The following is a 27,492-nucleotide window of genomic DNA, read 5'->3' as shown; positions in this document are numbered from 1 at the left end:
TCACACCCAGGGCCTTATGCATGCTGAACTACACACATCCTCTCACACCCAGTGCCTCATGCATGCTGAACTACATACATCCCAGGGCCTCATGCATGCTGAACTACACACATCCTCTCACACCCAGGGCCTCATGCATGCTGAACTACATACATCCTGTCACACCCAGGGCCTCATGCATGCTGAACTACATACATCCCAGGGCCTCATGCATGCTGAACTACATACATCCTGTCACACCCAGGGAGGGCCTCATGCATGCTGAACTACATACATCCTGTCACACCCAGGGCCTCATGCATGCTGAACTACATACATCCTGTCACACCCAGGGCTTCATGCATGCTGAACTACATACATCCTGTCACACCCAGGGCCTCATGCATGCTGAACTACATACATCCCAGGGCCTCATGCATGCTGAACTACACACATCCTCTCACACCCAGGGCCTCATGCCTGGTAAACTATAGCCTCACAGTGAAGCACAACTTTCTAGAACCTTTTTTATTGATTTGGCTTTGAGACAGGGTACCTCTATAGAATCCAGGCTGCCTAAATCCTAAAGCTCCTCCTGCCTCAGCCTCCCAGAAAGTTTTGAGATTTATAGGCGAGTACCATCATATATCCTAGGCCAGCCTCAAGCTTACTTTCAAGTCCAGGCTGACCTTCACCTTCTGGTCCTCCTGCCTTCACTTCACAAGTGCTGGGGATTATGAGTGTGAGCTATCACACCTGGCATATTCAGGGGTGGAACGCAGGGCCCAGGGTGCATGCAAGAACTATACCTACTTGGCCACGTCCCAGCCCTAGACACAGTTGTTAATATTGGAAATTAATCACTGCCAGTACCCAATACCTGCCAGAACTTTTTTCTTTTTTTTTTTCTTTTTTTTTTCTTTTTTCTTTTTTCTTTTTTTGGTTTTTTCGAGACAGGGTTTCTCTGCAGCTTTTTTAGAGCCTGTCCTGGAACTAGCTCTTGTAGACCAGGCTGGCCTCGAACTCACAGAGATCCGCCTGCCTCTGCCTCCCGAGTGCTGGGCAGAACTTTTTTAAAAAATAGTTACTTATTCATTCATTATGTATACAGTGTTCTGCCTCCATGTATGCCCACACGCCAGAAGAGGGCACCAGATCTCATTACAGATGGTTGTGAACTACCATGTGGTTGCTGGGAACTGAACTCAGGACCTCTGGAAGAGCAGCCAGTGCTATTAATCTGAGCCATCTCTCCAGCCCCCCCTCCCCCCCGCCAGAACTCTTGGCACCTGGAAGTTACTGGCTGATTGTGCACAGTCCAGGGTCTTCCTGTTATACTCCCTTCCAGTCCAAGCCTCTGTCTTACTTTATTTTCCCGGGATATACAAACCATAGAGAAAGGGAGACTTGGAAAGACTGAAGGAAGTGTTGTCCAACTATAGGCCAGGTGAGTATGTGACATACCCATGTACCCCCTTAGAGGAAGTCCTGCCTCCTCGTTTCCAGTCAGGAAAAATCTTAAGAAATCTGATAAAAATCATCTGGCTACACCTGGTGGTGCCGTCTGTATCTCCAACTACTTGGTAGGTTAAGGCAGGAGGTTGGAAAGTTCAAAGCTCGCCTGGGGAAGTTGGTGAGTTGGCTAAGGTCAAGGGTAACAATACACATTCATGGTGCGAGTTCCTGTGGGCACGGAGTGGCTGGGTCGCCTCCTGGGGAGAACCTACCTTCACCGGGCCGCCATCAGCACACCTGCAAGGCTGCGGCTTTCAACCCCGCCCACCTCCCCAGTCCCGCCCCCTCCCCGGTCCCGGCCCCGCGCGTGCGCAGACGCCGACGGCCCCGCCCCCCCGGCGGCTCTTTCTCTCGCCGAGCGGCGCTCCTCAGCGGCAAGATGGCGGCGGCGCAGCAGGGAGCCCGCGATGGAGCCGCTCAGTTGGCGACGCCCGCGTCCGATACTGACCCCCTCAGCCGCTTCACGTGTCCCGTGTGCCTGGAAGTGTTCGAGAAGCCGATGCAGGTGCCCTGCGGACACGTGTAAGTGGCGGGCGCCGGGCGGGACGGGACGGGGCAGTCGGTCGGTGCCCTCGAGCCTAGGCGTCGCGCTCCACCCGCCGCGGGACGTGCGGCCGAAGTGTGCGCGTGACCGCCAGGGGGTCAAGCGGGGCCCCCGCCAAGCGGCCAGAATTGACAGCGGGCACCGGGCGAGCCCCGAACGGAGGGGAAACGTCGGGGGGCTCGGCCTTAGCCGCGGCCCGGAGGCGGGGCGCTCACGGGGGCGCGCTCCGTTCGGGCCGTAGCTAAGCCCGCGTGGCCCGGAGCCCCGTGTCACTGTCCAGGCAGTGTCAGCCGGTTCAGGAACTGAGCGCGGGCGGTCTGGGCTGCCCTCGGGGCTGGGACCGTACAGCGGGGTTTGAATTCCACCCTGGCACATTGACACTCCCCTCAGCTGCAGGGACTGGGGGCACGCCACCACCTGCTTCATTTTCTCCGTAGCCCAGCTCACCGATTGTTATTTGGGTTTGGTCCTGGCGACCCCCGCAACGCCGGCATCCTTTGGGCCCCGCAGGCGTTCCCACTGCCGTCCTGTGCGGGCAGCCTTTTCCAGGTGAATAAACTTTGAAGGTTGGCACCTGCCCGGCTGTCCCCAGGTGGCTCGCCAGGTCTGATTTTAGCCCAGACCCGCTTCCCGCGCGGGGCCAGGCCGGCCTTCCCAGCAGCCAGGAGCCCTGAGCTCCTTCCAGCTGTAGTTGAGGCGTAGGTGACTTGGCCCCATCCCCTCCCCTACAGTGTTCGAGCTTCGGCCTGACTTCGATGACCTTTCTCCCTGCTCTCCTGTGGCGACTTTGCTTGCTTTTCAGTACCCAGAGCAGCAAGTAGGGACCACAAGAAAAGGGTGTCGTGCCTTTTCCCCTTTAATGTCATCCATTGCTCAGCACTGTAGGTGTCCCTAGACCCTCGCAGTCAACTGGAGTGTCCGTGTGCTGGCTTCGGGGTACAGTAAGAAGGCGATTTGACCCAAGGGTTGACAGCCCAGGAAGATGGTAGTAGGTAGTGGCCGGTGAGATGGCTCAGAAGGTGAAGGCATTTGTGACCAAACCTGATGACACTTCACTCCAGGGGAGCCACATGGTAGAAGAATTGACTCCCAAAAGTTGTCATCAGTGGCATACACATTTGCACTCGCGCACATGCGTGATACACACACACACACACAGAACATATTTTTTAAAAGAAGTGCTAATGATGAAGCTGTGGTGTAGGTCGCATGCAGTAGGAAAGCATTGCAAGAGCGGTGTGCAGCTGTTAACTTTGCGAACAAACTTAACCAGATTGAAAAGCAACCAAATTTGAGGCTTCCTTGACTTTTTCCTAGGTCAGTGGTCAAGGAGCTGAGTACCAGCCAGGTACTCAGCAGTTTGATGTTGCCCGAAGTCAGACACACCTTGAGAGAGCCTTCTCCAAGTGCTCTCTGCTCTACCTAGTTGATTGTTCCACAGCTGTGGTTGGGACCTTTGCTTTTTATGAAACTTGGATCCAACCCTGAGTGGCTACATCCTCTATTGTCTGGGTGGAGTGCAGATAGCTAGAGCTAAAGAAACAGCCCCATTACTAGGAAGTAGAAACTGAAAGCTCAGGGCACAGGCAGCTTAGACATTGCTTCCTTGTCAGGGTATAACTCAGGCTTACCCAGGGCTGGTGAGCTTGTGATAAGTCATTAAATAAGCTGCTTTTATCTGCATGTTGGGTGGATTTCCTCTGTTGTCTGGAGTTACTCTTTGGGTGGGCTTTTGCAGAGGCCCTGCCTTCCTTGCCTTTTCTCTGTATGATCTGCCACATCACTGTCCCAAAGGTCTTGTCTATTCTTGACACTTTGCATCGTGTTTGGTGTCATCTCTGTGGCTCTCTTTGTCCAGGTCTTTGTGACCTGCAATTCAGTATCACCTCCTCAGAGGCACTTCCTGTGGTGTTATCCTTATTCTCCATCACCGTAAGAAGTGACTGTGGTTTCTTCAATTTAAAAATATAACATTGTGGTCTTTAATCCCAGCATTCAGGAGGCAGAGACAGGCAGCTCTCTGTGAGTTCAAGGCCAGCCTAGTCTACAAATCAAGTTCCAGGACAGCCAGGATTATTACACAGAGAAATGCTGTCTCAAAACAAAATTTATATGTACATGTGTGTATCATTATAAAGACTCACCACTCTGCCCTCAGATAAATGACTAGGACTTCCAGCCTATACTAGAATTTTGCCTCACAAATGATAAAGATTTTTTAAAAGAAAGTAATAAACGGGTCAACTGTGCTTTAAATGCATATCCTGGGCTCTTCATCAGATTTTGTCAATGGAACTGCACAATGTGTCAGTGGTTGAATAGTGTGGTGCCCTGGCCTTCATAACCATTCTTCCTGAGTTTCTCCTCAGCATCACCACCTGCTCTTTTCTTCCAACTCAGGGAGCCAGCAGGTGCTGCCTCTGCCTCTGGCTCACAGTGCTTCTATGACTGCCCGAGTTACTCAGGTTTGCACTGTCTTCCTCGTCAGTCTTCACATTCAGAAAGTGTGCTGCTGTCTGCAGTGCACCAGAACCCATTTTCTGAAACTTGGATTTGATGTTAGTATCTTGCTTTAAACCTTTGACCTGCTTTTGAGAAAAACTTTTGCCTTCCAAGTACTGGAATTAAAAGTATGTACTACCACCACCTATCAAGAAACACTTTAGAATTTGGTTTCCTGATACTTAGAGAATTTTCAGCCTGAACTCCCCCTCCCCCCATATCCTCTTTTCACTATTTAGTTTGCCTGCCTGTGAGTAAAATTCCCTCGACACTTTTGAATTTGGGATTGATATTTGTTTGCTTTGTTTTTTGAGACAGGGTCCCTCCCTCTGTGTAGCCCTGGCAGTCCTGGAACTTGCTATATAAACCAGGTTGGCCTCGAACTCAGAGCCTCCTGCCTCTGCCGCCCGAGTGCTAGGACTGAAAAAATCTTTTTTTTTTTTTTTTCTTTTTCTTCCCCCACACTATGCATAGACTGAAAAAAATTTTTTGGCTTGAGGTCATAGAGCATTCTTCCTTTGTCTATTGCAGGTTTTTTGTTGTTTTTTGTTTGTTTTTTTCGGTTTTTTGAGACAGGGTTTCTCTGGAGCTTTGGAGCCTGTCCTGGAACTAGCTCTTGTAGACCAGGCTGGTCTCGAACTCACAGAGATCCGCCTGCCTCTGCCTCCCAAGTGCTGGGGTTAAAGGCGTGCGCCACCACCGCCCAGGCAGTCTATTGCAATTTTTTTAAGGCTGATCCAGAGGCTGCCTCTGAGGTCGATGGGCCCCATTCTTGGGTATAATTAGCTCCTCTGGGTTTGTGTGTACCCATGCTTTGTGTTCACCTCTGAGAGTAGCAGTTCCACATACTGTTTCACACATGCATGACACCCAGCTAAGTATTTGCTATTCATGGGCCATCTCCAGCAATACTCCAGGTGGGTATGATGTTTTCAGTTTCACACAGAATCAAATGGGGTCAGGAAACCCCACCAAGACTCCCTAGTGACAGGAACTAAGCTTTGAAGGCTCAAGCATAGTAAGCATAATTCCTTTTTCTACATAGTGTAGAGTGTGTGTGCAGTTTTTTTCTATCCTGAAAGCACTTAGTATTTTATTGAATGAGTAGGAAGTAGGCTGTTCAAATCCATTATTCATTGGTGTCTTTTAAAGAGTTGATCCACTTTTGTTGTCTTGTCTCTTTGCATGACAGGTTCTCTGTATGTCTTGTTCTAGCTTTTGCTCTGCATGCCTGCAGGAATGTCTGAAGGCGAAGAAACCTGTCTGTGGGGTGTGTCGCAGCGCTCTGGCACCTGGCGTCCGAGCTGTGGAGCTCGAGCGACAGATCGAGAGCACAGAGACTTCTTGCCCTGGCTGCCGTAAGAATGTATGTGGACATACGTGGAGAGTCCTTGTCTTTCAGTGATAAGATGGTAAAACAGTACAAATGTCTAAAGTTAGAGCCAAGGAGTGATTAACAGCGCAAATGCATGCCTGCTGTTTGTGGTGGTTGCTGTGCTGCTGGGTTGGTTCCCCACCCCCCATGACCTTGCTGGGGTTTTTTTTTCCCATGAGTTGATTTAGTTTAGCGATTTATACATTTTACCTTTGAAATCTATAGAAATAAACCCTCACCCTCATAAAAGACCATCTTCAGCTGGGGAGTGGTAAACACTTCTACTCTAAGCACTTGGGGACAGAAACAGCAAAGCCAGGAGTCCTAAGCCAGCTTGGGTTACCAAAGACCTACCTGAGAAAGTGTTAATTCTCTTGTTTGCTTTCTATTTTAATAGAATATAGGGTATTTCATTATTTTTTAAAAATATATGAAATTAGTGGCTCAAAACATCTGGTACTGTAGCTATAATTCAGTAGAGTACTTACTAGCATGCAAGAAGCCCTGGGTTCCATTCCAGCACTCTGTGTGGTAATAGGAGGATCTGAAATTCAGAGCCAACCTGGTGTACATGAGACTGCTTCAAAAAAAGAAAAAAAAATTATCACTAGAGTTATAAATGTACTGGATCTGTTTTAACCCTTGAAAGACTCCTGAGTTAATGTGAGGTGGAGAGCGCACCAGCAGTGTCTACCTACCAGTGGAATGTGGTCGTGCTGTGCATTTTCTCAGGGACACATCACTGTGCCCTGTGCTTGCACTGATCACTACTGCTGGGAGCGCAGATAACTTGTACTTTATCTTCCTTGTTAGTTTTTAAGTTACACATTTTTTTATTCTAGACAGTAAAATAAATAAAACACCACTGTGTGTTCCATCATAGATCCCCTCTTGAAAGGGGGGTCAGTTTGCTATGTGGTGGTGTACACTGGTGATCCTGGCACCCAGGCTGAGGCTGGAGGAGAGTTTTACATTTAAAAAGCTGCTCAGCACTTTGTACCCTTTAGGCAGACATAAGTGTAAATGTGTACAAACACACAGTGAGGGTACACCCTTGCTTCTTTCATCTCTTTATATTTGAAATTCTTGGTTTACTAACTAGATAGCCTTGTATGTCATCTTGTTATTTTATTTTAGTTTTGCTTTTTTAGGCAAGGTCTCACCATGTAATCCTGGCTAGCTCAGAACTTAACTGTAGTAGACCAGGCAGAACTTGAACTCAGAGTTCCACCTGCCTCTGCCTCTTAAGTGCTGCAAAGTTAATAGGCACAAGTCACCACAGCCATCCGAATCTCATTATCTTTTGTTTACTCTGACAGTCTGAATGCTAATCCCTGGTTGGCTTATTTGGTTTGTTGGCCTTATTTTTGTTCTGTTTTGTTTTGTTTTGTTTTTTTGTTTTTGTTTTCGAGACAGGGTTTCTCTGTGTCTGTGTTGCTTTGGAGCCAGTCCTGGAACTAGCTCTTATAGACCAGGATGGCTTCAAATTCATAGAGATCCATCTGCCTCTGCCTCCCAAGTGCTGGGATTAAAGGCTTGTGCTGCCACCATCACCGACTAGTTTTGGTTTTTGTTTGTTTGTTTGTTTGTTTTTGTTTTTGTCTTTGTTTTGAAACAAGGTTACTCTGTGTAGTCGGGATTGTCCTGGAGCTCTATATGTAGACAAGGCTGGCATGGGACTCATGGAGATTCACCTGCCTTTGCCTCCTGAGTGCTGGGATTAAATGTTTATACCACCATGCCCAGGTTGGTGGTTTATTGTTTTTTAAAAAGTAAAAATAAAATAAAATAGTCTCATATGACCAAGGTTACCTTTAAACTGATCTTCTGCCTCTGCCTCTGAAGTGCTAGGATTACTAATGTGAGTGATCATGCCTAACAAGTTTCAGTCCCGTCTCCCTTTTATTTTTTTAAGATTTATTTTATGTGTATTGGTGTTTTGCCTTCATGTATGTCTGCATGAAGATGCCAGATGCCCTGAAACTGGAGCTATAGACAGCTGCCCATTGGGTGCTGGGAATTGAACCTGGGTCCTCTAGAAGAGCAACCAGAGCTCTTAACCACTGAGCCTTCTCTCCAGCTCTTTTCTTCGTTCTTTTACCCAGGATCTCGTGCTGCCTTGGCTGGTCTCAGACTCAGTATATAGGGGAATAACCTTGAATGCTGAACTTAGAGCATTGTAGTGTAGATGGCCATAGGATGGATACAGCTTTCTCCTCCATCTTTTCAGAGGGCTTTAGTTTTGGGTGTACAGTGAGACTCTTATAGGCTCGTTCCCACATTTATTCTCAGGCTCCTGGGTAGACAGCTGAGTCTGAGTGCTCTGGGCCAACTCCAAGGTTAGCATCTGAGTCAGTGTGCTCTGGCCAGTGCCTACAGCTCTGGGGATAGGAACCCTGTATCCTCACAGTTTCATTTTGAATCTCAACAAACAGACTTCAATCTTTGTTTTCTCATGCACACTCTTCTCCCCTATGTGCTTTAATTTTTCTCTGTCTGTAAGGTTAGTAAAGCTGTGTGTTATTGGCACATGCCTGCAATACCAACCAACACTGGGAAGGTAGAGGCAGGAGTATTACAAGTTCCGGGTCAGCCTGAACTACATGAGACCCTGTCACAAAGCAAAATAAAAATAGATGGTTGTACGTTAGATGTACCCCCCAAATCTTTCTCTCCTCCTTTCTCATTTTGCATATTTAAGAGTTCTCACACAAGTGTGTTAGTGTGTGTCTGTATTCTTTCCTGGGGAGGCTAAGACAAGAGGATTTCTTCAGGCCAACTTGGGTAATAAATGCAAAACAATATAGGTACAGTTGGAAGCAGACCAAAATACGATTCATCTCTGTGTAGGTTAAACTAGCCTGTCGTAGTCTTCCTGTCTTATCCTCCCAGAGTCCTTGAGATCACAGATGTGTGCCACCATGCCTAGGTAAGAGGAATTCAAATGTGTGAGTGTAGGGCCAGTGAGATGACTTAGCAGTTAATGGTGCTTGCTACCTAATTCTGCTACCTGAGGCCTGAGTTCAGAGAGATGGCAATAGCAGAATCTGTAATTCCACAGGAGAATCAGCAGAAGCTTGTGGGACATCCAGCCTGGCTTACATAGTCGTGAAAGTCCTTGTCTCAAGGTAGAGGATCAGCACCTTGTGTGTCCTCCACACAAATCACACACAAAATAGAGTTTAGAATACTTTTTAAAGCATCACTGGATTTGGAAAATGTTAGTAAGCCAAGAGCAGATGGTGAGAGTGACCTCATAGTGGAAGCAGATATAAGCAAGGTCAAACAGCCATCCCACCATAGAGAAAGGCCGCAGCTGTCTGGTTTCTGCCCACTGGCATAGTCAGGAGTTCTCTGATTATTAACCTGTTGTGTGGTCTAGTTCTTCTACCCCTAGTTTGGGATCATTTCTTAGTAGTTTCTCACTAACTCTTGGTCCCGCTCTTTATATTCAAGTACGTCCTATCTAAGATCCGAGCCCATGTGGCTTCATGTTCCAAATACCAGAATTACATCATGGAAGGTGTGAAGGCTACCACCAAGGATGCGTCCCTTCAGCCAAGGTAATGAATGACTTACTCTCCCCAGAAAGATGTGAGATGCTTGTGTTGGAGGAGGATTTAGGTGTGAAGATTTGGGGAATTGGAGAGATGTGATCACTGGTGCTGGCTAAGGATGAAAGGTTCTGGGGTGGGGGATGTCTTCATGTGTTAACTGTGCTGATATCAAAACACTCAATTCTGGCACATAATGGTCTTGGTTCTGAAAGGTAGTCCATTCCCCTATATTAAATCTTTCCACTGATGCAATAAATCATATCAGGCCGAACTAATAAAACCAAGTTTAATTTGAGCAAAACAACTCCCAGTGTGTGGGAAGGGTGGGTGGGGAGGGTTGGGAGAGAACAGGACTGCTTCTTAAATACCCTGTTGGCATGGTCTTGAGCATCTCAGGGGAAGGAGCCGCCCGTGGCAGCCTTTCTGAGGGCGGGGTTTGGAGAGGGAGGAGGGGGAACTGAGGAGGAACTTCCACTCAAACAGGTTCATTGGAGTGGGCAATGATTGAGATGGTGTGGAATGGTTCTCAGAGTGCTCTTTTGTATCTTACCTCCCAGAAATATCCCAAACCGGTACACCTTTCCTTGTCCTTATTGTCCTGAGAAGAACTTTGATCAGGAAGGACTTGTGGAGCACTGCAAACTGTCACACAGCACGGATACCAAGTCTGTGGTAAGAATTACCTTTTCTTTGAGTAGGTAAAAAATCAGACATACAGAAAATTACTAGATTGTACAATGAATTCTTAGCCTTCACCTCACAGCAGTTTGCTAAAATGTGCTTAACTGTGTTCTATATATATATGTATGGTTTTGTTGAGCCATTTAGGAAGTTACAGATACTATGACCTTTTCCCTCTTAAGTTCTTCAGCATATATCTTAATGTTTTCTTTAAAAATCGCTTAAACAAGAACAACAAAGAGTCTCGAGTAGGTTATGCTGGCTTCAAACTCATCTTGTAGCCAGGGGTGATTTTGAATTTTTGATCCTCCTGCTTCACCTTCCAAGTGTCAGGATTGCACTGAGCCACCATGCCCAGCTCTGGATATTTTGTTTTTATTTCTTTGCTGTGCTGGTGGTTGAACCCTGCCTTACCTATTATAGGCAAGTGTTCTACCATTAAGCCATGTCACCAGCTCAGAAGCTGTCAAGATAAGTGTGGTGCTGTCATAATTGGTAGAGGTGATCCAAGCTCTTAGCCCTATTCAAAATTGGGTGCTCTTATTCATAGACAGTCAGAAGGGAAGCGAGAAAGCAACTTCTGCCTCCTGATCTAGCTAGGCTCACAGCTATTGGCTCCAGACTTGACCATCCCAGCAACTACAGGGGTCTGCAATCAGCTCAAGAAGGGGAGGCCAGCTCCAGCTAAGGATGGTCTTCCAGGTTCCAAAGTGAAAGGTGACCTCTGAAAGGCCTGAAAGTAGGGTGACCAAGCTTAGTTAAGGCAGGGGTATGTTGAACTTGGAGAGCTGAAATGGAGTTGGTGGCTTGGATTCAAGGAGGCAAACGTGAGCTTTTTTTGAGTTTAAGGAAACCATGTTTGCCTCTTGGACTAAGGAGGAAACTGGAATGGTATACAGGTGAGGAAGTCTGCTGCCTGTTGAGTTCAGTGAACAGAGCGGGGAAATCAAGGGGAGAGTTAGGAGCTGGCCACATGCAATGTCCGTCCCAGTGCTTCTCCACTCTCATTTGAGCCAGGGCAGCATGCTCCGTCATTGCCCCCAAATCACTCCTATAGCCCAGGCTGGCCTTGAACTCCCTGATCCTCTTTCCTCTCCCTCTTTGGTGCTGGGGTTAGAGGTATATTCTATGTGCCTGCTCAGATTGGCTTTTCGTGTGCACACTTTAGGCCTTATCCTTGTCATTCGGGCCTTTACTTTGTTATCATTAGTGTAAAGCTGAATTTTACTTTGTTGGGGATCAGTCATTCATCATTTTACGAACCCGTACCCATTCCCACGTGTCATTTGAATTGAATAGACAGTGTTTTCTGAGTTGCTTCATGTTTATGGGGTAGAGTGACCGGGCCTTATACCTGGGCTTGTCAGTAAAGCTGTCCTAGAAGAAAGGGGGCTGAGCAGAGGTCACAGAGGACCAGGTTTAGCTCAGGCATCAGGTCACAGCCCCTTGCTTCCTCCTGACAGGTTTGTCCCATATGTGCCTCTATGCCTTGGGGAGACCCCAGCTACCGCAGCGCCAACTTCATGGAACATATCCAACGCCGCCACCGCTTTTCCTATGATACTTTTGTGGTGAGTCTGTACCCACCCCAGGGGACAACACTGTTGCTCAATTTTCTGGAAGGGGCAGCAGCCTGGGGCACTATTCAGGCTTAAAGAACTCTCGGTCCCAGAGGGAAGTTGCACAATGTCTCTTCATGGGTGTCAGAGTAGGACTTAAGATGTCCTGGCAGTTTTCCAGCTGTGAGACTTCCTCTTTTCTTTTCCCTACTCTGCCTCCCAATTTTGCCCACTTTTGCTGTGTTTGATTTCCTTAGAGAACTTAGTTGGTTTACACTCAGGTTGGCTGTCCAAGGACAAGGCAGTGAATAGAAATGGCCCACAAACTGACAGGGGTTGCAACTCCAACTACCTGGAAGTGTAAATGTGTCCTTGGAATATGGCTTAGTGGTAGAGCCTTTGCCATGCAAGACATCCTGGGTTCTGTCCCCAGCGATGTAAGACAGTAACACAAAACGGCCCTGCTAGAGCGGCAGCATTGAAGAGCACACGCTGCTTTTGAAGAGGGCCCAGCACACCTGTACTCCAGCTCTGGAGATTTAGCACTCTCTTCTGGATTCTGCTGATACCTGCACAGATGACTCAATTCTCAAACCTCTACCCTCCACACAGGTATACACATAAATACAATAATGAAAATAAATCTAACCAGGGATGGCAGTACACACCTTTAATCCCAGCACTTGGGAGGCAGAAGCCGGTGGATCTCTTGAGTTTGAGGCCAGCCTGGTCTACACTTTTGTATGTGTTTTGGACTTTTTTATGAGACAGGGTTTCTCTGTAGCTTTGGAGCCTGTCCTGGAACTAGCTCTTGTAGACTAGGCTGACCTTGAACTCACAGAGATCCACCTGCCTCTGCCTCCCAAGTGCTGGGATTAAAGGTGTATACCACCACCACCTGGCAAAAGGCAGTTATACCTTAACTTATTGGCACACTCTTGTTTTCCCAGCACTTGGTAATTGGGGGCAGAAGGATCAGGAATTCAAGACCAGCCCAGACTACATGAGGCTTGTTTCAGAGCGGAAAGGAAAGCCAGATGTAGTGGCGCATTCCTTTAATCCCAACACTTAGGAGGCAGAGGCAGGTAGATCTCTCTGATTTCAAGGCCAGCCTGGTCTACAAAGGGAATTCCAGAACAGCTAGGACTGTTACATGAAGAAACCTTGTCTCAAAAACAAAGAACAAAACTTATTATTGGTATAATATTTGGAACAAACTTGAAGGCTGTCCTTACTGTCCCTGTAAAGATAATTGTCTTACTGCTCAGGTAGGCTTCTGCCTCACCCAGATGGCTGTTTAACTGTAGTTCACTGTGCCTCTGAAGCCTCTTCAGAATGGCACCTCAGTTGAGTTTACATGTGTTTCTTATTTCTGCACCCATGAACTGAATTCGGCATTTCGGTACTTAGTTTGTGTTTAGGTGTGTGTACTCTCTGGGACACTGAGTTCTCATTGGGGAAGGAATGGAATTTTGTTTTTGTTTTGTTGTTTGCTGGAGAGTGTTCGTGTGCACGTGTGATCTGCACATGCATGAACAAAGGCCAGGTGTCAACATCAGATGCTTTTTATCAGTCTCCACCCTATTCTTGTAACAGGGTATCTCCACTTGGACTAGTCTGTTAACTGAGGCAAGTCTTTGTGATCCCCATCTCCTCTGTAGAGCACCTTAACACCCTCAGCCTTCTTTTACATAGGTGGTGGAGATCTGAACTTGGTTTTTGTGCTTGACACAGCAGGCACTTTGCCAACTGAGTCATCTCTGCAGTCCCAGGAATTACTTTTATTTTTTAGATGTTTGACTATATATATGTATGTATGTATGTACACCACATATGTGCAGTGCCTGCAGAGACCAGAAGGTGCCCAGTCCTCTGGGACTGGAGTTAACAGGGGTTGTGATCCACTATGGGTAATGGGAATTGAACCTGGGTCCTCTGGAAAAGCAACCAGTGCTCTTAACCACCAAGCTGTCTCTCCAGCCCCAAGCTGTTAACTTTTATTTAATGATGAAGCAGGAGAGACACTAAGAAATGAAGTAATTTTCCCGGTTTCACAGCATCTAAACAGTAGCCTGGGGTCCTTAGCAGACTGTCTTGCTAGGTTCCTGCTGAACTTGAATCTTCTGGGTGTGAACAGTTACTTAGACTGCTGTCTTCTGCCCTCAGGATTATGATGTTGATGAAGATGATATGATGAACCAGGTGTTGCAACGATCCATCACTGACCAGTGAGCAGGGTCCTCACTGTCCACCTCATTCTAGAGCTTCCAATACGCATTAGATTGTGAGCCCTTGACTCCTGCACCTCACATGTAATGCAAATCTGGAAATGAGCCATGGCACTGGACAGGGTCACTTCTCCCTGGGTAACAAGGCCCTAAGGCATAGCCGTTTTCTTTGGGCTCTTACTGACATTGTCTTCCCCACTGGTAACCTTGTTTGTCCCATGGTCTTCTCACACACCTCAGTTACTGCTTCCTTTAAGAGTCCAGCTTCTGTCCCCACATTCATCCTACTGTCCTGCGTTTGTCTCCTAGGTCCTCCTAGCCAGCCAGGTCCTTCCCTGGGCCATGAATAGCACAATAAAACAGGGACTCCTTTCCTTGGCCCTGAGGTACCTGGGTTCTGCTGTGTACCAGGACAGGGCTGTGCTAATCTTTTCCTCTTGGGTGACTTTGGGTTTTCACAAACTGATGCTGGAAGTTTTGGTTACTGCTGTTTCCCTTTACCTGTACATCCATAGAACTGATGGCTTCTGTCTTAAATGCCTGACAGTGCCTTTATAGGATAATTATCACCATAGAAATGTAGTGGGAATGTTGGGTAGCAAAGCTGGGGTGCATTCATCTGTAAGTAGGGAGAAAGTGGAGTGGTGTGGTTTTTGGTTCTCTGTCACTCTAATGAGTGTTCCAGGTGGCTGGGTCCTGGGCCCCTCTGTTGGGTGTCTGCTGATAGTCTTGCTCTGAAGAATGAGAGCCCTTGGGTAATGGGAGGAGGGAAGGCACTGACTATTGTATGTGCTGCTTGGTAACTTGATGAACCTGAGCATTCTTGCTGTCTTACAGCCCTCTTTGCTGAAGTGTGTGTTTTAAAACCCTGCCTTTCAGTGCACAGGCTGTGGCAAAACCAGGGTCCTACCCACTTGTCTCTTCAAAGCCCCTGCTGGGAAATTAAGGAAACTAGGCCCCTGCCGAAGTTGAGAAAGGTAGTCTGCTGGAGGGTCTGTCGAGCAGCTGCTCTGCTCTAAACGCTGGAAGTCCAGCACATTTACAGAGTACAGTATGGGTACCACCAGGCCAATCTGCAGAACAGAACCTCTGACAGACCTAGGGCTTGGGGGTAAGTCATCTTTCCTGTCGTGTGGCTCTGGTGTAGCTGAGACTGCATACACTAGTGTGCTTTTGACACGTCCTTCCACTGCGACCTCTGCCTGCCAGGAAGAGCTAGCTCAGATCCTCCTAACCTGCAGAGTCGGGCAGAATCACTTTCCCAGGGTTACTGTTGGAAGAGCCTAGACATAACCACCTCTTCACTGTACCCTCTGGAAAGGTTTACTCAGGAGACGCCTGGAGGGAAGTCTGATACAACCTTGACCTGAGGAACTGAGAAGAGCACAGCCATGCCACAGTGCAACATGAACCTCTTGTCCTGTATCGCGTTCACTAACTATTTCTAATACAGCAACTTTCCAGAAAGTGTGGTGTTATGTTCTGGCTTTTAAAAGGTGAAATATAAATAAATTTATAATTTATCCAACCAGCAGGCTGTAATGTGTTTTCATTAAGTAGCTTTTTCTGGAGTCTGTACTTGGCAGCCTTCAGAAGGTTGTTACTCCAAGGGAGTATTCTTGTCTGTCCCTGAGTCAGCCTGGCTTCTAGTCAATTCCGAGGCTTCATCAGCTGGGCCTGTCTTCTCTGAAAAATAGCAAAAAATTGTCACCTTCTCCTTTCTGAGTGGGGAATTCACAGAAGCAGGTCAGACTCTAGACCCATCCCTGCAGTGACGTAGGTGAGACAGTTAAGGGGTTCCAAGGGCTCAGACGTGGGTTCCTTGTAAGTATATGCATATATGCCAGTTTCTGACCCCTTACGAACTATGGTTGTGGTATGCAATGAGCCATCTAAAGGAGTGTGCAGAATGGTGCACTGGATGCTGCCTGGGATCTGTGGGGCTGGCCTATGTTCCTGGGCTTTGTTCCTATCCTGGTCCTCTAGAGACTTGAATATGGCTCAGAGGTCTCAGTGTATCCTGTCTCTACAGTACCCTTCCTACTTACTCTGAGGAGAAACACCTAGCCCAGGTGACTGAGAATGGCTCATTACGACATCCCCAAGTTGAGCCTTGGATTCCGGTCAGTTTTCATTTATGTCCATTTGTTTCCTTGAGGTCTGTTGACAGTGGGAGTAAAATCCCTTATAATACTAGAACAGGTCAAAAGTGACATTTGTCCAGGCATGATGGCACACACTCTTAATCCCAACACTGAGGAGGTAGAGACAAGCAGATGAATCTTGAGTTTGAGTTAGCCTGGATTACATAGTAAGACTGTCTCAAAGGGAAAAAAATTGAACTGAGTCCTGGATATAGCTGAGTTCAGAGGCCTATAGTGATAAATGTTATTTACCCATGAAACACTGCTGAGGTTCAAGGGTGGGGAGGGGAGGTTAGTGGAAGAGACTGAGCATGGGTAGTAGGCAGGTTGGAGGGTCCATTGACTGAAACCAGGCATTGGGGGTTCTGAGGGACATGGCCCAGCTTAGACGCAAGTGAGGCTTCTTGGACACATGGAGCAGACAAAGAGGCAACCACAGAAGTAGTGTGATTGTTGCACCTGAGGTAGTCTCAGGTGTGTTTGGAAGGTGCAGTGTGAAGGCAAGAACCAGAGAGTGAACCCATAGTTGTCCCTGAGGGTCAGGTAAGCAGAGGTTTGAGAATTGAGCTCCAGGGTAACTTGGAAGTAATCAGTTCTGTTTGTTTCTGCTGCTATAGGTTTTGTTCAGTGTGATGAGCGAATCTCGCCCTGCAGTCTAAGCTGGCCTCTCAGCAGTCCACCTACCTTAGCTTCCTCATTGCTAGAATTAGAAGCTGAACATCACTCCACTGTCCAGAAGAAGCAAGACCTGGAGCTGCAGAACTTTGTGCAGTTAACAAAGGGCCAGCCTGACTTTGGTGTGCCCCTTGTCATCCCACTTCCTGCCCGAATGCCACACATCACAGCCCAACTTGCCAGCCTCAAGCTTAAGACATCTCCCACTGTGACAATGTTCTGTCCTTGCACCTGCTAGCTAGTTGCTCAGGAATTAACCTGAATATCAACTTGAACTCTTATACCTCAGCTCCCTGTTATTCCCAAATCTAGCTTTAGTTCCTGAGCAGAATATCTTTCTCCCATGCAGCTGTCTTCCAGCATCTTAAAAAGCCCGATCTCTAGCTGCGTGCAGGTTGTGTACATCTTTCATCCCAGCACTCTGGAGGCAGAGGCAGGCAGATCTTTGAGTTCCAGGCCAGCCAGCCTGGTCTGCAGATCAAGTTCCAGGACACCCAGGCTACACAAAGAAACTGTCTCATAAAAACAAAACAAAAAATTTTGGAGTTGAAATTAACTAGGTGGTGTCTTTCTCTCTGATTACTTGCCTCACTATGGCAAGTCTTTGGTACTGGGGAGAGCCAGGCACAGCCTGCAGGAAAGCCTAAAGGGTGGTGCCCTAGGTGTCCTAGGTAGGAGCATCCTTATCCGGAAGCACTGAAGCTGGGCGGTAGAGAAGATACAAGACTAAGGAGGCCAAGCCAAGGGGGTTGCTGCCAGGATGAAGTATTTGGCCTGCCCAGTCCTCCATGCAGTCTCTGAATACCTCTCATCTAAATTTACTACCATTCCCATCACACCAGCCACGAGCATGGGGGCCAGACGGGAAGGACTTGAAAAGCGTGATCAAGTGAGACTCTTAACAAGGCCTCCCTTCCCAGCTTCCACCTTCACCAGCTGTGTGACAAAGGAGAGTCCTAAAGTGACTTCCTTCTAGATGTATGAGAATCTCTTTGGGGTAATCCACACAAAGAATTAGGAAACTGAGCAGAACATGGCACATCCCTGGGACCTTAGCACTCAAGTGAAGGCCGGAAGATAGTGAGTTCCAGGCCAGTCTGGGCTACGTGAGACCTACACACACACACCAAATTTGTTTTGTTTTGAGACAAGGTGTTCTCTAGTATGGCTGTCCTGTGCTGAAACTCACTGTGTTGACCAGGCAGGCTTTTAACTAGGATCCACCTTGCCTTGGCCTCTCAAGTGCTGGAATTAAAGCCATGTACCACCACACACAGCTAGGAAGATCATCTCAGTAAAATTCTTTGTTATTTTTTAGATAGGGTCTGGTGTATCCTGGGCTGATCTAAGCTGAGGATGATCCTGAACTTCTGATTCCCATACCTCAACCCCGAGTACCGAGGTTATAGGTGTGTATTACCTTGACCTGTGTATGTCCTGCTGGGCATCAAACCTGGGCTTCAGTTATGCTAGGCAAGCATTCTACCGACTGAGTGACACTCCCAGCCCTTTTTCTATTCTGTCTTGTCTCGGATGTTCAGAATTCCATATATCCCAGGATCCTCTGGTCTCTGCCTTTAGTTGCTGGGATCACAGGTATGTGTCGCCACACTCAGTTCTGAAGCTTTACATTTAAGGGCTGCATGGCACTTCTGGGTACAGATGGAGGATACTTGTTTTTTGTTATTGTTTGGCTTTAGTTTTGGTTTTTGGAAACAAGGTTTCTCTGTGTAGCCCTGTCCTGGCTATTCTGGAACTTGGTTTGTAGACCAGGCTGGCTTCAAACTCATAAGAGAGATACCTGCCTCAGAGATTAAAGGCATGTACCACCGCCACCTGGCAAGTATACTTATTTTTGCAGTGAACTTCCCAGTTTAACACTGCTGTAGTAGGCACTGCAGGGAGCAAGCCCACCAACACCGCATGTGTGCCTGTGTGGCTGGATCTTCTGTCTGCAGAACTGCTGGATCACGAGGAGAGAGGCAGAAAGGAGCCTAGAGCAGTGGTTCTCAACCTTCGTAAGGCTGCAACCCTTTAATACAGTTCCTCATGTTGTGATGACCCCCCCACCCATAAGATTATTTTCACTGCTACTTTATAACCAATTTTGCTACTGTTGAAGATAGAGGTTTTGTCAGTGGGGTCGTGACCCACAAGTTGAGAACCTCTGGCCTAGAGGGCAGTGACCTAGAGGGCAGTGAGAGGTAGACCGGGATGGAGAGAGAGGTACAGGGTCCCCAGGTCAGGGGTCCCCAGGCTGGCCACAGGAATCCCAGCAGAAAGTGACTCAGACTTTTAGGAACACATCCTACAGATAAACATAAATGGAATCAAACTCTTGGGAGTGAAGATTTTCAGGAGCTCCCTGTTCCTGGAAAGCAAGGCGGGGCTCGTTTATGGCTGCTGACAAGCCATGAGTGTCATAGTGTGTGTGCATGTATGTATGTGTTTATGCATGTTGAGCTCGTGTGCATGTGTGTATGTATGTGTGTTCGTGTGTGTGTGTATTCGTGTTTGTGGGGTGGCGTGTATGCTAGTGAAGTATGAGTTGCAGTGTTCATGGCTCATGTGGACATCATAGGACAACTTGTCACCCATTCTCTTCCTCTCCAGGTTCCAGGAATTCAAATCAGGTAATCAGATTTGTATGAATTGATGCTTTTACTCGATGAGCCATCTTGCTGTTCCAGAACTATTCCTTTTTCTTCTGTTTGTTTGATTGTTTTGAGGGTCTTATGTAGCCCAGCCCCCCCCACACACACATACAATCTTACTATGTAGCCTAGCCTAGAACTCACTATTTAGCCCAGGCTGGGCACTGTGACTATAGGTCTAAGCCACAACACCCTATTAGAACCAGTTTCTAAACAGATCCCAAGATTTTTTAAAATTTATTTACCTGTGCATATGTCTGTACGAAGGTGTTAGACCCTGGAGTTATAGACAGTTGTGAGCTGCCATGTGGGTGCTGGGAATTGACCCAGTTTCCCTGAAGAGTAGTCAGTGCTCTCTACTGCTGAGCCACCTCTCCAGTCGCCTAGATCCCAAGATTTAACGAAATGGTGGGAGGTCCCAGTTAAATCTGAATCTCAGCTCAGGTGTTCTCTGTAGTCTTCTGCTGAGAACGCACTCGTTATCTATGTGAAATTCTAGCTCAATTTGTGCCTCTGTGTTGTATCTGGCAAATTTATCTCTAAGATAAGAAGCAGAAGGATTGAAGTTAGCTCAGGGTTCCTCCTGGTGAGGGCTGCCCCTCCCCACAGCCACACAGCTCTTACATTCATTGAAGACCAGGTCTCAGGTGCTGGTTCCAGCCCCACTACTGCACGGGTGCAGTGGTGAACAGACTGTGCTCCCAGCACTCTGGAGGTAGAGGCTGGGTCAGAAGTCAAGGTCATCCTCAGCTCAGCCCTCTGCCTCAGCCTCAGAGCCCTAACCTCCAGAACGTTCTTTTCCTGGCCCAAGGCTTTTTCTCACATCCCCTGCCCTAACCACAGGCTTGTCTAAATGACACCCACACCTTAGCTGGGCTCTCCTGGTTTATCACAGTGCCCCATCCCCTCAGCCGGGTTTGTGGCTTGGAGGTGACATTAGCATCTCTGAACTGTTTGTTCACTAGGAAGATCTGTGGATTCAGCTAAGGCCTGTGAGCAGGAACAGGACAAGGGTCGGCTCTAGGGACAGGTCTGGTGACAGGAGCAGGGTCTGAACTGAGTCCAAAAGGAAGGCTAACTATGACCTTGGAAAATCAATGGCTCTGAGAGTAGCAGAGGAAGGAGGTGAGAGAAGATAATAAAGGCACCAGAGTACATTTCATGTATATGAGATTGTTTTCACATGGTACATTTTTCGAAAGAAAGCCATGGGCTCTTATCTTCCCCATTTCCCTCCCTCTCTTCCTTTCTGAATTTTCCTTTTAGGAAGGGTTTTGCTGTGTAGCCCAGGCTAGCCTTGAACTTTGTCAGTCCTGTCTCAGCCTCCTGTGTGCTGGGATTACACCACCATGTTCAATTTCATTTTTAAATTATGTGTGTGTGTGTGTGTGTATGCCTGTGTGTGGTATGTATGTGTACATGAGTGCAGGTGTGCACAGGGCCCAGACCAGACCCCTGGAGCTGGAGTTACAGATGGTTATGATGCCAGACATGCAAACACAACTCTGTTCATCTCTCAACCCCTTCCCCGCCCCCACTTTCAGACAGTGGAGTCTTGCTGTATTGCTCAGGCTGGTCCCAATACTCCTAGGCCCAAATACATTTCACATTTTTCCCCCACCATTGCCTTATGGGGGAGGTTGATCTCTGGGGATTGATCTTAAGATTTCGTTCAATGGAATGCTTAAACCCTTGCTTCCCCAGCATCCTGCTTCCCTTCTCTTGTCCTCTGTGGTTCAGAGATGTTTGGAGATCTAGAGGTAGGGAAGCTAAGTTCCTGTGTGGGAAAGAATAAAATCCTGGGAAGATGCTGCCAGGAGAGGCTCTATAGCCCAGGCTGCCGCCAAAGGAAAGGGCCATGTTAGCATATGGGAGACCCTATGAGATAGTGAGCCTGAGTGAGTGCCAAAGAAACCTGAGTTTAATCTCTGCAGCACTCCACAAGGCACACAAAAGAAAAGGCTTGGGCTGGAGAGACGGCTCAGAGGTTAAGAGCATTGCCTGCTCTTCCAAAGGTCCTGAGTTCAATTCCCAGCAACCACATGGTGGCTCACAACCATCTGTAATGGGGTCTGGTGCCCTCTTCTGGCCTGCAGGCATACACACAGACAGAATACTGTATACATAATAAATAAATAAATATTTTTTAAAAAGGCTTGTGCTGGGCAGTGGTGGTACACAACTTTAATCCCAGCACTTGGGAGGCAGCTGGATCTCTGAGTTAAGAGGCCAGCCTGAGCAAGTTCCAGGCCAGCGAAGGTTACACAGAGAAATCCTGGAGAGAGAGAGAGAGAGAGAGAGAGAGAGAGAGAGAGAGAGAGAGAGAGAGAGAGAGAGAGAACCATCTCTCTGCAGCTGGGCTTCTTGGGGTTCCTGGGTTCCCCCAGGTTCTGTTACTACACAAAAGGCCAGGTCAAGGTTGCCACCTGAGCAATCACTTGCTTCATTCACCTGGTATTTATTGCGCATCTGCTGCAATGCAGACTGCAGACCTTGGTCAGGGTACATATTCCAGCAGTGATATACCCCTGTCCTTATGGAGATGGGTGGAGAGTTGGCTGTGGATTTTCCTTGTTTATTTTTAACTTTGTGACACAGGGTCTCTCTGTGTAGCCCTGGCTATTCTGGAACTCGCTCTGTAGACCAGGCTGGCCTCAGACTTGGAGATCTACCTGCCTCTGCCTCCTGAGTCCTGGAATTAAAAGCATGCACCACCATCACCCAGCTATTTATTTATTTATTGGTTTTTCGAGACAGAGTTTCTCTGTGTAGCTTTGGAGCCTGTCCTGGAACTCACTCTGTAGACCAGGCTGGCCTTGAACTCACAGAGATCTACCTGCTTTTGCCTCCCAAGTGCTGGGATTAAAGGCGTGTGCCACCACCGCCCGGCACCCAGGTATTTATTTAATTTTTAATATTTAAAAATTTTTATGTGGGGTTAGAAAGATAGCTCAGTGGTTAAGAGCTCTGCCTGCTCTTCCAGAGGACCCAGGTTCAATTTCCAGCACCCACATGACAGCTCACAGCTGTCTGTAACTCCAGCTCCATGGGATCCAGCCCCTCCACACAGGCAACATGCAGGCAAAACATCAATGTATAGCAAATACAAAAAAAATATTTTTTAAAAAAAATTATGTGTATGAGTGTTTTCCCTACATGTATGTCTGTGTACCATGTACATGCAGTGCCAGGTTTTTGGTTCGTCTGTTTTTTGTTTGTTGAGATGCGATCTCATATAGCTCAGGTTGGTCAGGACCTTGTGATCCTCCTGCCTCTACTGTTGCTGGGATTACAAGTATGTGCTATACATGCTTGTGACTCTTGGGTTACTTGGTAATTAGAGTTTCAGATTCAGACAACCCATAAGCCCACTGCAGGGACTGTCTTAGCGGAAGGGCCAGGGAAAAGCCAACCAGGGGCAACCTTGGCTGGAGTTTATCAACTTCTGGTCTCAACTGTGATAACAAAGTAAGTCTAGCCTAGGACGGGCAGATGGTGAGGCAGTGAAGAGGGTGGGCAGGGAGAGAGGAGGGCGAAGGAGTGGCGCCAGGCACACTTGTTGCAGAGGGAGCTGGCGAGCCTCTTGTCACCTTCTGGGAAGAACACTGTGCAGAAGGGAGCCCTAGATGCAGGGTCCCTGAGGCTGGAACGTGCCCTGTGACGGGGACGCCAATGGAGGAGTGTGTCTGTGTGTGCCTGTCTGTGTATCCTGTATCCTGTGGGCCTTTTGAGCCCTATCAGCTTTCCTAGGAGATGGGAGTGGGTAAGTTTATGCACACAAGGGCAGTGTCCAAGGTTCAGCAGCAGAGTCCATCAACTGCTGTTGCTTATTTTAATTAATATTTAAAATGTATTTAATATTATCATATTTGTGTGCGGTGTGTGTGTTGGTGTGCACATGCCACAGCATTGTGGAGATCATTGGACAGCTCTGGGGACTCAGTTCTCTCCTTCCACTTTTACCTGGGTTTTAGCGATCAAATTCAGGTCAGCAGGCAGCAAGCACCTTCACCTGCTTAGCATTACCTGGTCCTGCACTTACTTTCACTTGGTTAACAACCCTCTGTGGTCAGCACCAGGAAGGGCTCGGGTTTGAGAGTGTGTGCTGCTCTGGCAGAGGATCCCAGTTTGGCTCCCAGCACCCACACAGGGTAGCTCACCACCACCTTAACTCCAGCTCAAGGGTGGCTGGTGCCTCTGGCTTGCACTGCCCCCCCCCTCTCTCTCACACACACACACACACACACACAGACACACACACAGACACACAAAATTAAAAATAAATCTTTTGAAGCGCAAGAGAAGGCTCAGTGGTTAAGAGCACTCGCTGCTTTTGTAGAGGACATGGGATCAATTCCCAGCACCACATGGAGGCTCCCAACCATCTGTAGCTCCAGTTTCAGGGGATCTGACACCCTCTTTTGAACTCTGATAGTAGCAGGTGCACATGTGGTCTACATAAAATGCATATGCAAATTATAACACAAAACCTTACAATTTCTCCCTCTCATATGCAAACGAGCCCACTGTGCTGCTGTCACCTGTACTGGTGTCTCCACCTCCATTCAATCCGGAGCCTGAAACTCCCTTCCACCAGGCCATAGAGCCTTAGAGGCTCTGGCTAGTCCTCACACGGGCCAGTTTGGAATGCTATAGGGACCCAGCTGGGATTGTACGTCCTCCACAGAGCCTGGTCCCGTTCCTAGCGGATGCCCCACTGTTGGTAACAAGAGGCTGGTAGGAGGCCCATGACCCAGAAGCCAGCCTCCAAAGCAGTTTGTATCACCGGCCAGTGAGGAGGGTCTGTTCTCTAAAGATGGAGGCAGGAGCTAAGGCTGAACTTTGTTCTCTCACCATCCCCATTGTCCTTCCAGTCAAGGTCAGCTCTAGACCCCCATTCCTTCTTCTAATCAGCAGCCCAGTAAAAATAAGCCAGCAGCACTCTGGGAAACTGGCAATTCCTGGCCAGGCCTGTGGTAGGGCAAGACCCCACGGATTCTGGAAGGCTGAGGCAGGTCAATGGTCAAGGTCAGCCTGAGCAACTTTCCCAGGGCCCTGGGAGAAGGACAGGTGGTTGAAGGCGCTTGCTGCCAGAGCCACAGTAAACGTGGAAGGCTACTACGTGACCCTGGGACACATGGGTTGTGCATGCCCTCGCTCACAGGTGCATAAGGGAAAAGGGCTGGGGATGTAAATCAAAGGTGACTGACTTTAATCTTAACCCAGTTCTTCTGGAAAAAAAAATAATGCAGAGGCAGGTTGAACTCTCTTGAGTTCTAAGCCAGCCTGATCTATATACCAAGTTTCAGGCCAGCCAGGGCTACATCGTGAGTTCCCATGAGGGCCCAGAATCAATAGTGTAGCAGAAAACTGGCCTCAAACCAGACCAATGACTCCTTGGACATACAGATACATACAGAAGGGCATACTGCATGGCTCACTGTCAACTACAGCTTCCATGATGAGATCCCTCCCCACCCCCCAATTTTTTTCTTAAACTTTATGGGGGAGGGTACTGTCAGGGCAGGAAGCAGAAAATGAAAAGGGTTGAGATCCTGATGTGACTGACACAAAGAATGGAAAACCAAAACAAACAAACCTGCTCTGGATGTAAATGCCCAGGGTGACTCAGACAAACCCCAAAAGAAGCAAAAGCTGGCTGTGTGAAGTGCAAATCCCAGCCAGAGGCCCCATCTCAGACAGCAGAGATGAAAAGGAAGAGAACACAGCCAGCGGGCCAAGGAATCCTCCGCTCCCTGCTGAAGGGGATTCAGTTTAACCTTTTTGGAGGACATTCAGCCATCAAGTTTTTTGTTTGTTTTTTTTTTCAAGACAAGGATTCTCCGTAGCTTTGGAGCCTGTCCTGGAACTAGCTCTAGTAGATCAGGCTGGTCTTGAACTCACAGAGATCCACCTGCCTCTGCCTCCTGAGTGCTGGGATTAAAGGCGTGCGTCACCACCGCCCAGCCCTAAAACGGGAAACTTTTAGAGTGGGGCATTGTCTAGTATTGAGATGGGCATCTGTGGTGACAGAGGATGCTGTATAAATAAACAAGTGTGTATGTGACCATCTCCTTGTCTATTACAAAGGTTACCTCTGGAGGTCTAGGGTGGATGGAAACTTTGGTTGGTTGTAAATGACGGGTTTAGTGAAGAGACACCTGAAGAGATGCAGTCATGCATTTAAATTATTCTGCCTTTCCTACTTACATTAAATGGTCCCAGGTTGCTCTCCTAGGAAGGGGAGACGCAGGGAGACACTTCGGCCAGCAGAGGGCGCAGGAGGACTGCGCCCCAGGCTAGGGGCGCGGACGGTGTGGGGAGCCTTCTGGGAGCTTGTGGGAGAATCAAAAGGTCACTTGCAATTCCTGTACCCAGGAGGCTGAGGCAAGAGAACAGCGATCAGGAGACTAGCCTGCTAGTAAGACCTTGTCTTAAAAATAGCCGAAGTTACCGGGCGTGGCGACACAGGCCTTTTAATCCCGGCACTCAGCAGGCAGAGGGCAGCCTGGTCAACAGAGTGAGTTCCAGGACAGCTAGGGGTAAACAGAGAAATTCTGTCTCAGAAACTCCCCTCCCAACAACAAACAAAAACAAATCACGAAGTCACTGGGACTTGTTTTGCACCTCAGAGCCTGTGTGCTCATTCGTTCCCTGGGCCTGGCCTAGAGTGCTCGGTTTCTCCTTGTGGGATGGGGGTGGGGGTCTACCTCAGCCTCCAGCAAGGGACATTCAGGATGGCCCATTCAGACCTATGCCTGGTGGAGAAGATCTGCTCCTCCTTTCTTTGCAGCCTCTCCTGGGGTACGGGTACCCCAAGACCTGGAGGAAAATGGGCTGCTAGGTCTCCTTAGCAGGTGGGGCCTCTAGTCTCATTCACCTGTTCTGACATCTTCAGGAGATAGCAGCCACCAGGGTCTCTCATAGCCCAGGTTGGCCTTGGACTCTTTTTTTAAATAAATAATTTATTTACTTTTATTTCATTTGCATTAGTATTTGCCTCAATGTATGTCTGTGAGGGTGTCAGATCTTGGCATTAGAGACACTACCATGTGGGTGCTGGGAATTGAACCCAAGTCCTCTGGAAGAGCAGCCAGTGCTCTTAACTTTTGAACCATCTCTCTAGCCCCCAGCCTTGGACTCTTATTGGTGAGGATGACTTCAGTGCTCTGCCTCTACCTCAGTGCAGGGATTAGAGGTATGCACCCACCGCCACTCCAGGCTAGCCACCTAGATTTCGGTTTTGTTTGTTTGAAAGACAAGGTTTCTCTGTTTAACAGCCCTGGCTGTCTTGGAGCTCACTTTTTAGACCAGGCTGGCCTCAAACTCACAGAGATCCGCCTACCTCTGCCTCCCAAGTGCTGGGATTAAAGGTGTGCGCCACCACTGCCGAGCTGCCACCTAGTCTTAGAGTCGAGACTGATAAAGACTAGGTAGCTTCCACCTGGAGAAACCTACCTCAGTTGGAGTCCATCACCCAGCTCCTACCACAGAGTGGAGCCTAATGGATGTGGCAAGCACTGAGGGGGCATTGGCTCTGTGAAGGGTCTCCGGAGGTGATGAGAAAGTTTTGGAAGTGGGAACACAAAAGATTTCACCCAACACCTCCTGAATATTAAGATTTTTTAAAAAGATTTTCTTGTTTGGCTGGGCAGTGGTGGCACAAGGCTTTAATCCCAGCACTCGGGAAGCAGAGAGGCAGGTGGATCTCTGTGAGTTCAAGGTTAGTCTGGTCTACATAGCAAGTTCTAGGACAGCCATGACTACATAGAGAGTCTCTTTCTTTCTTTGTGTATGTGTGTGTGTGTGTGTGTGTATGTATGTATATGTATACATATAAACATATGTATGTATAAACACACACTCATGTGTATGGGTATTTTACTGGCATGTATGTCTGTGCACCATGCACAAGTAGTGCCTATGGAGGCTAGAGACGGCACTAGATCCCCTGGAACCAGGGTTACAGATGCTTCTGAGCTCTCACGTGCGCGTTGGGAACGGAACCCAGTGCTCTTGGCAACTAAGTCACCTCTCCTGAGTATTATTTTTTTGTGTTAAATATGCCATCCCCAGGCT

General features: G+C 48.0%; 1 protein-coding gene across 2 annotated transcripts; it reads left to right on the top strand.

Moving 5' to 3' along the window:
• Positions 1-1,858: 1,858 nt before the first annotated feature.
• Rnf114 (ring finger protein 114) lies at positions 1,859-15,468 on the top strand. Of its 2 annotated transcripts, none has more exons than XM_038330988.2 (6): positions 1,859-2,016; positions 5,756-5,906; positions 9,372-9,478; positions 10,030-10,144; positions 11,617-11,724; positions 13,879-15,468. In XM_038330988.2, exons 1-6 carry the CDS (start codon positions 1,874-1,876, stop codon positions 13,942-13,944), a joined length of 690 nt encoding a protein of 229 aa, XP_038186916.1. In that variant the 5' UTR covers positions 1,859-1,873; the 3' UTR covers positions 13,945-15,468. The 2 variants fall into 2 exon arrangements, with proteins under 2 accessions (XP_038186916.1, XP_038186918.1); XM_038330990.2 differs by having other exon boundaries at positions 1,893-2,016; positions 5,733-5,906.
• Positions 15,469-27,492: the final 12,024 nt, after the last annotated feature.

Source organism: Arvicola amphibius, chromosome 5 (genome assembly GCF_903992535.2).
Source record: "Arvicola amphibius chromosome 5, mArvAmp1.2, whole genome shotgun sequence".
NCBI classification, from domain to species: Eukaryota; Metazoa; Chordata; class Mammalia; order Rodentia; family Cricetidae; genus Arvicola; species Arvicola amphibius.
This window is presented reverse-complemented; position numbering and strand designations above follow the sequence as displayed.

Bases quoted from the DNA above. Each gene is read 5' to 3' on its own strand.
- Rnf114 (XM_038330988.2), top strand. From the start codon at position 1,874: ATGGCGGCGGCGCAGCAGGGAGCCCGCGATGGAGCCGCTCAGTTGGCG. The intron at 9,479-10,029 runs GTAATGAATGAC...CTTACCTCCCAG, and splicing joins GATGCGTCCCTTCAGCCAAG to AAATATCCCAAACCGGTACA. The intron at 11,725-13,878 runs GTGAGTCTGTAC...TTCTGCCCTCAG, and splicing joins TTTCCTATGATACTTTTGTG to GATTATGATGTTGATGAAGA.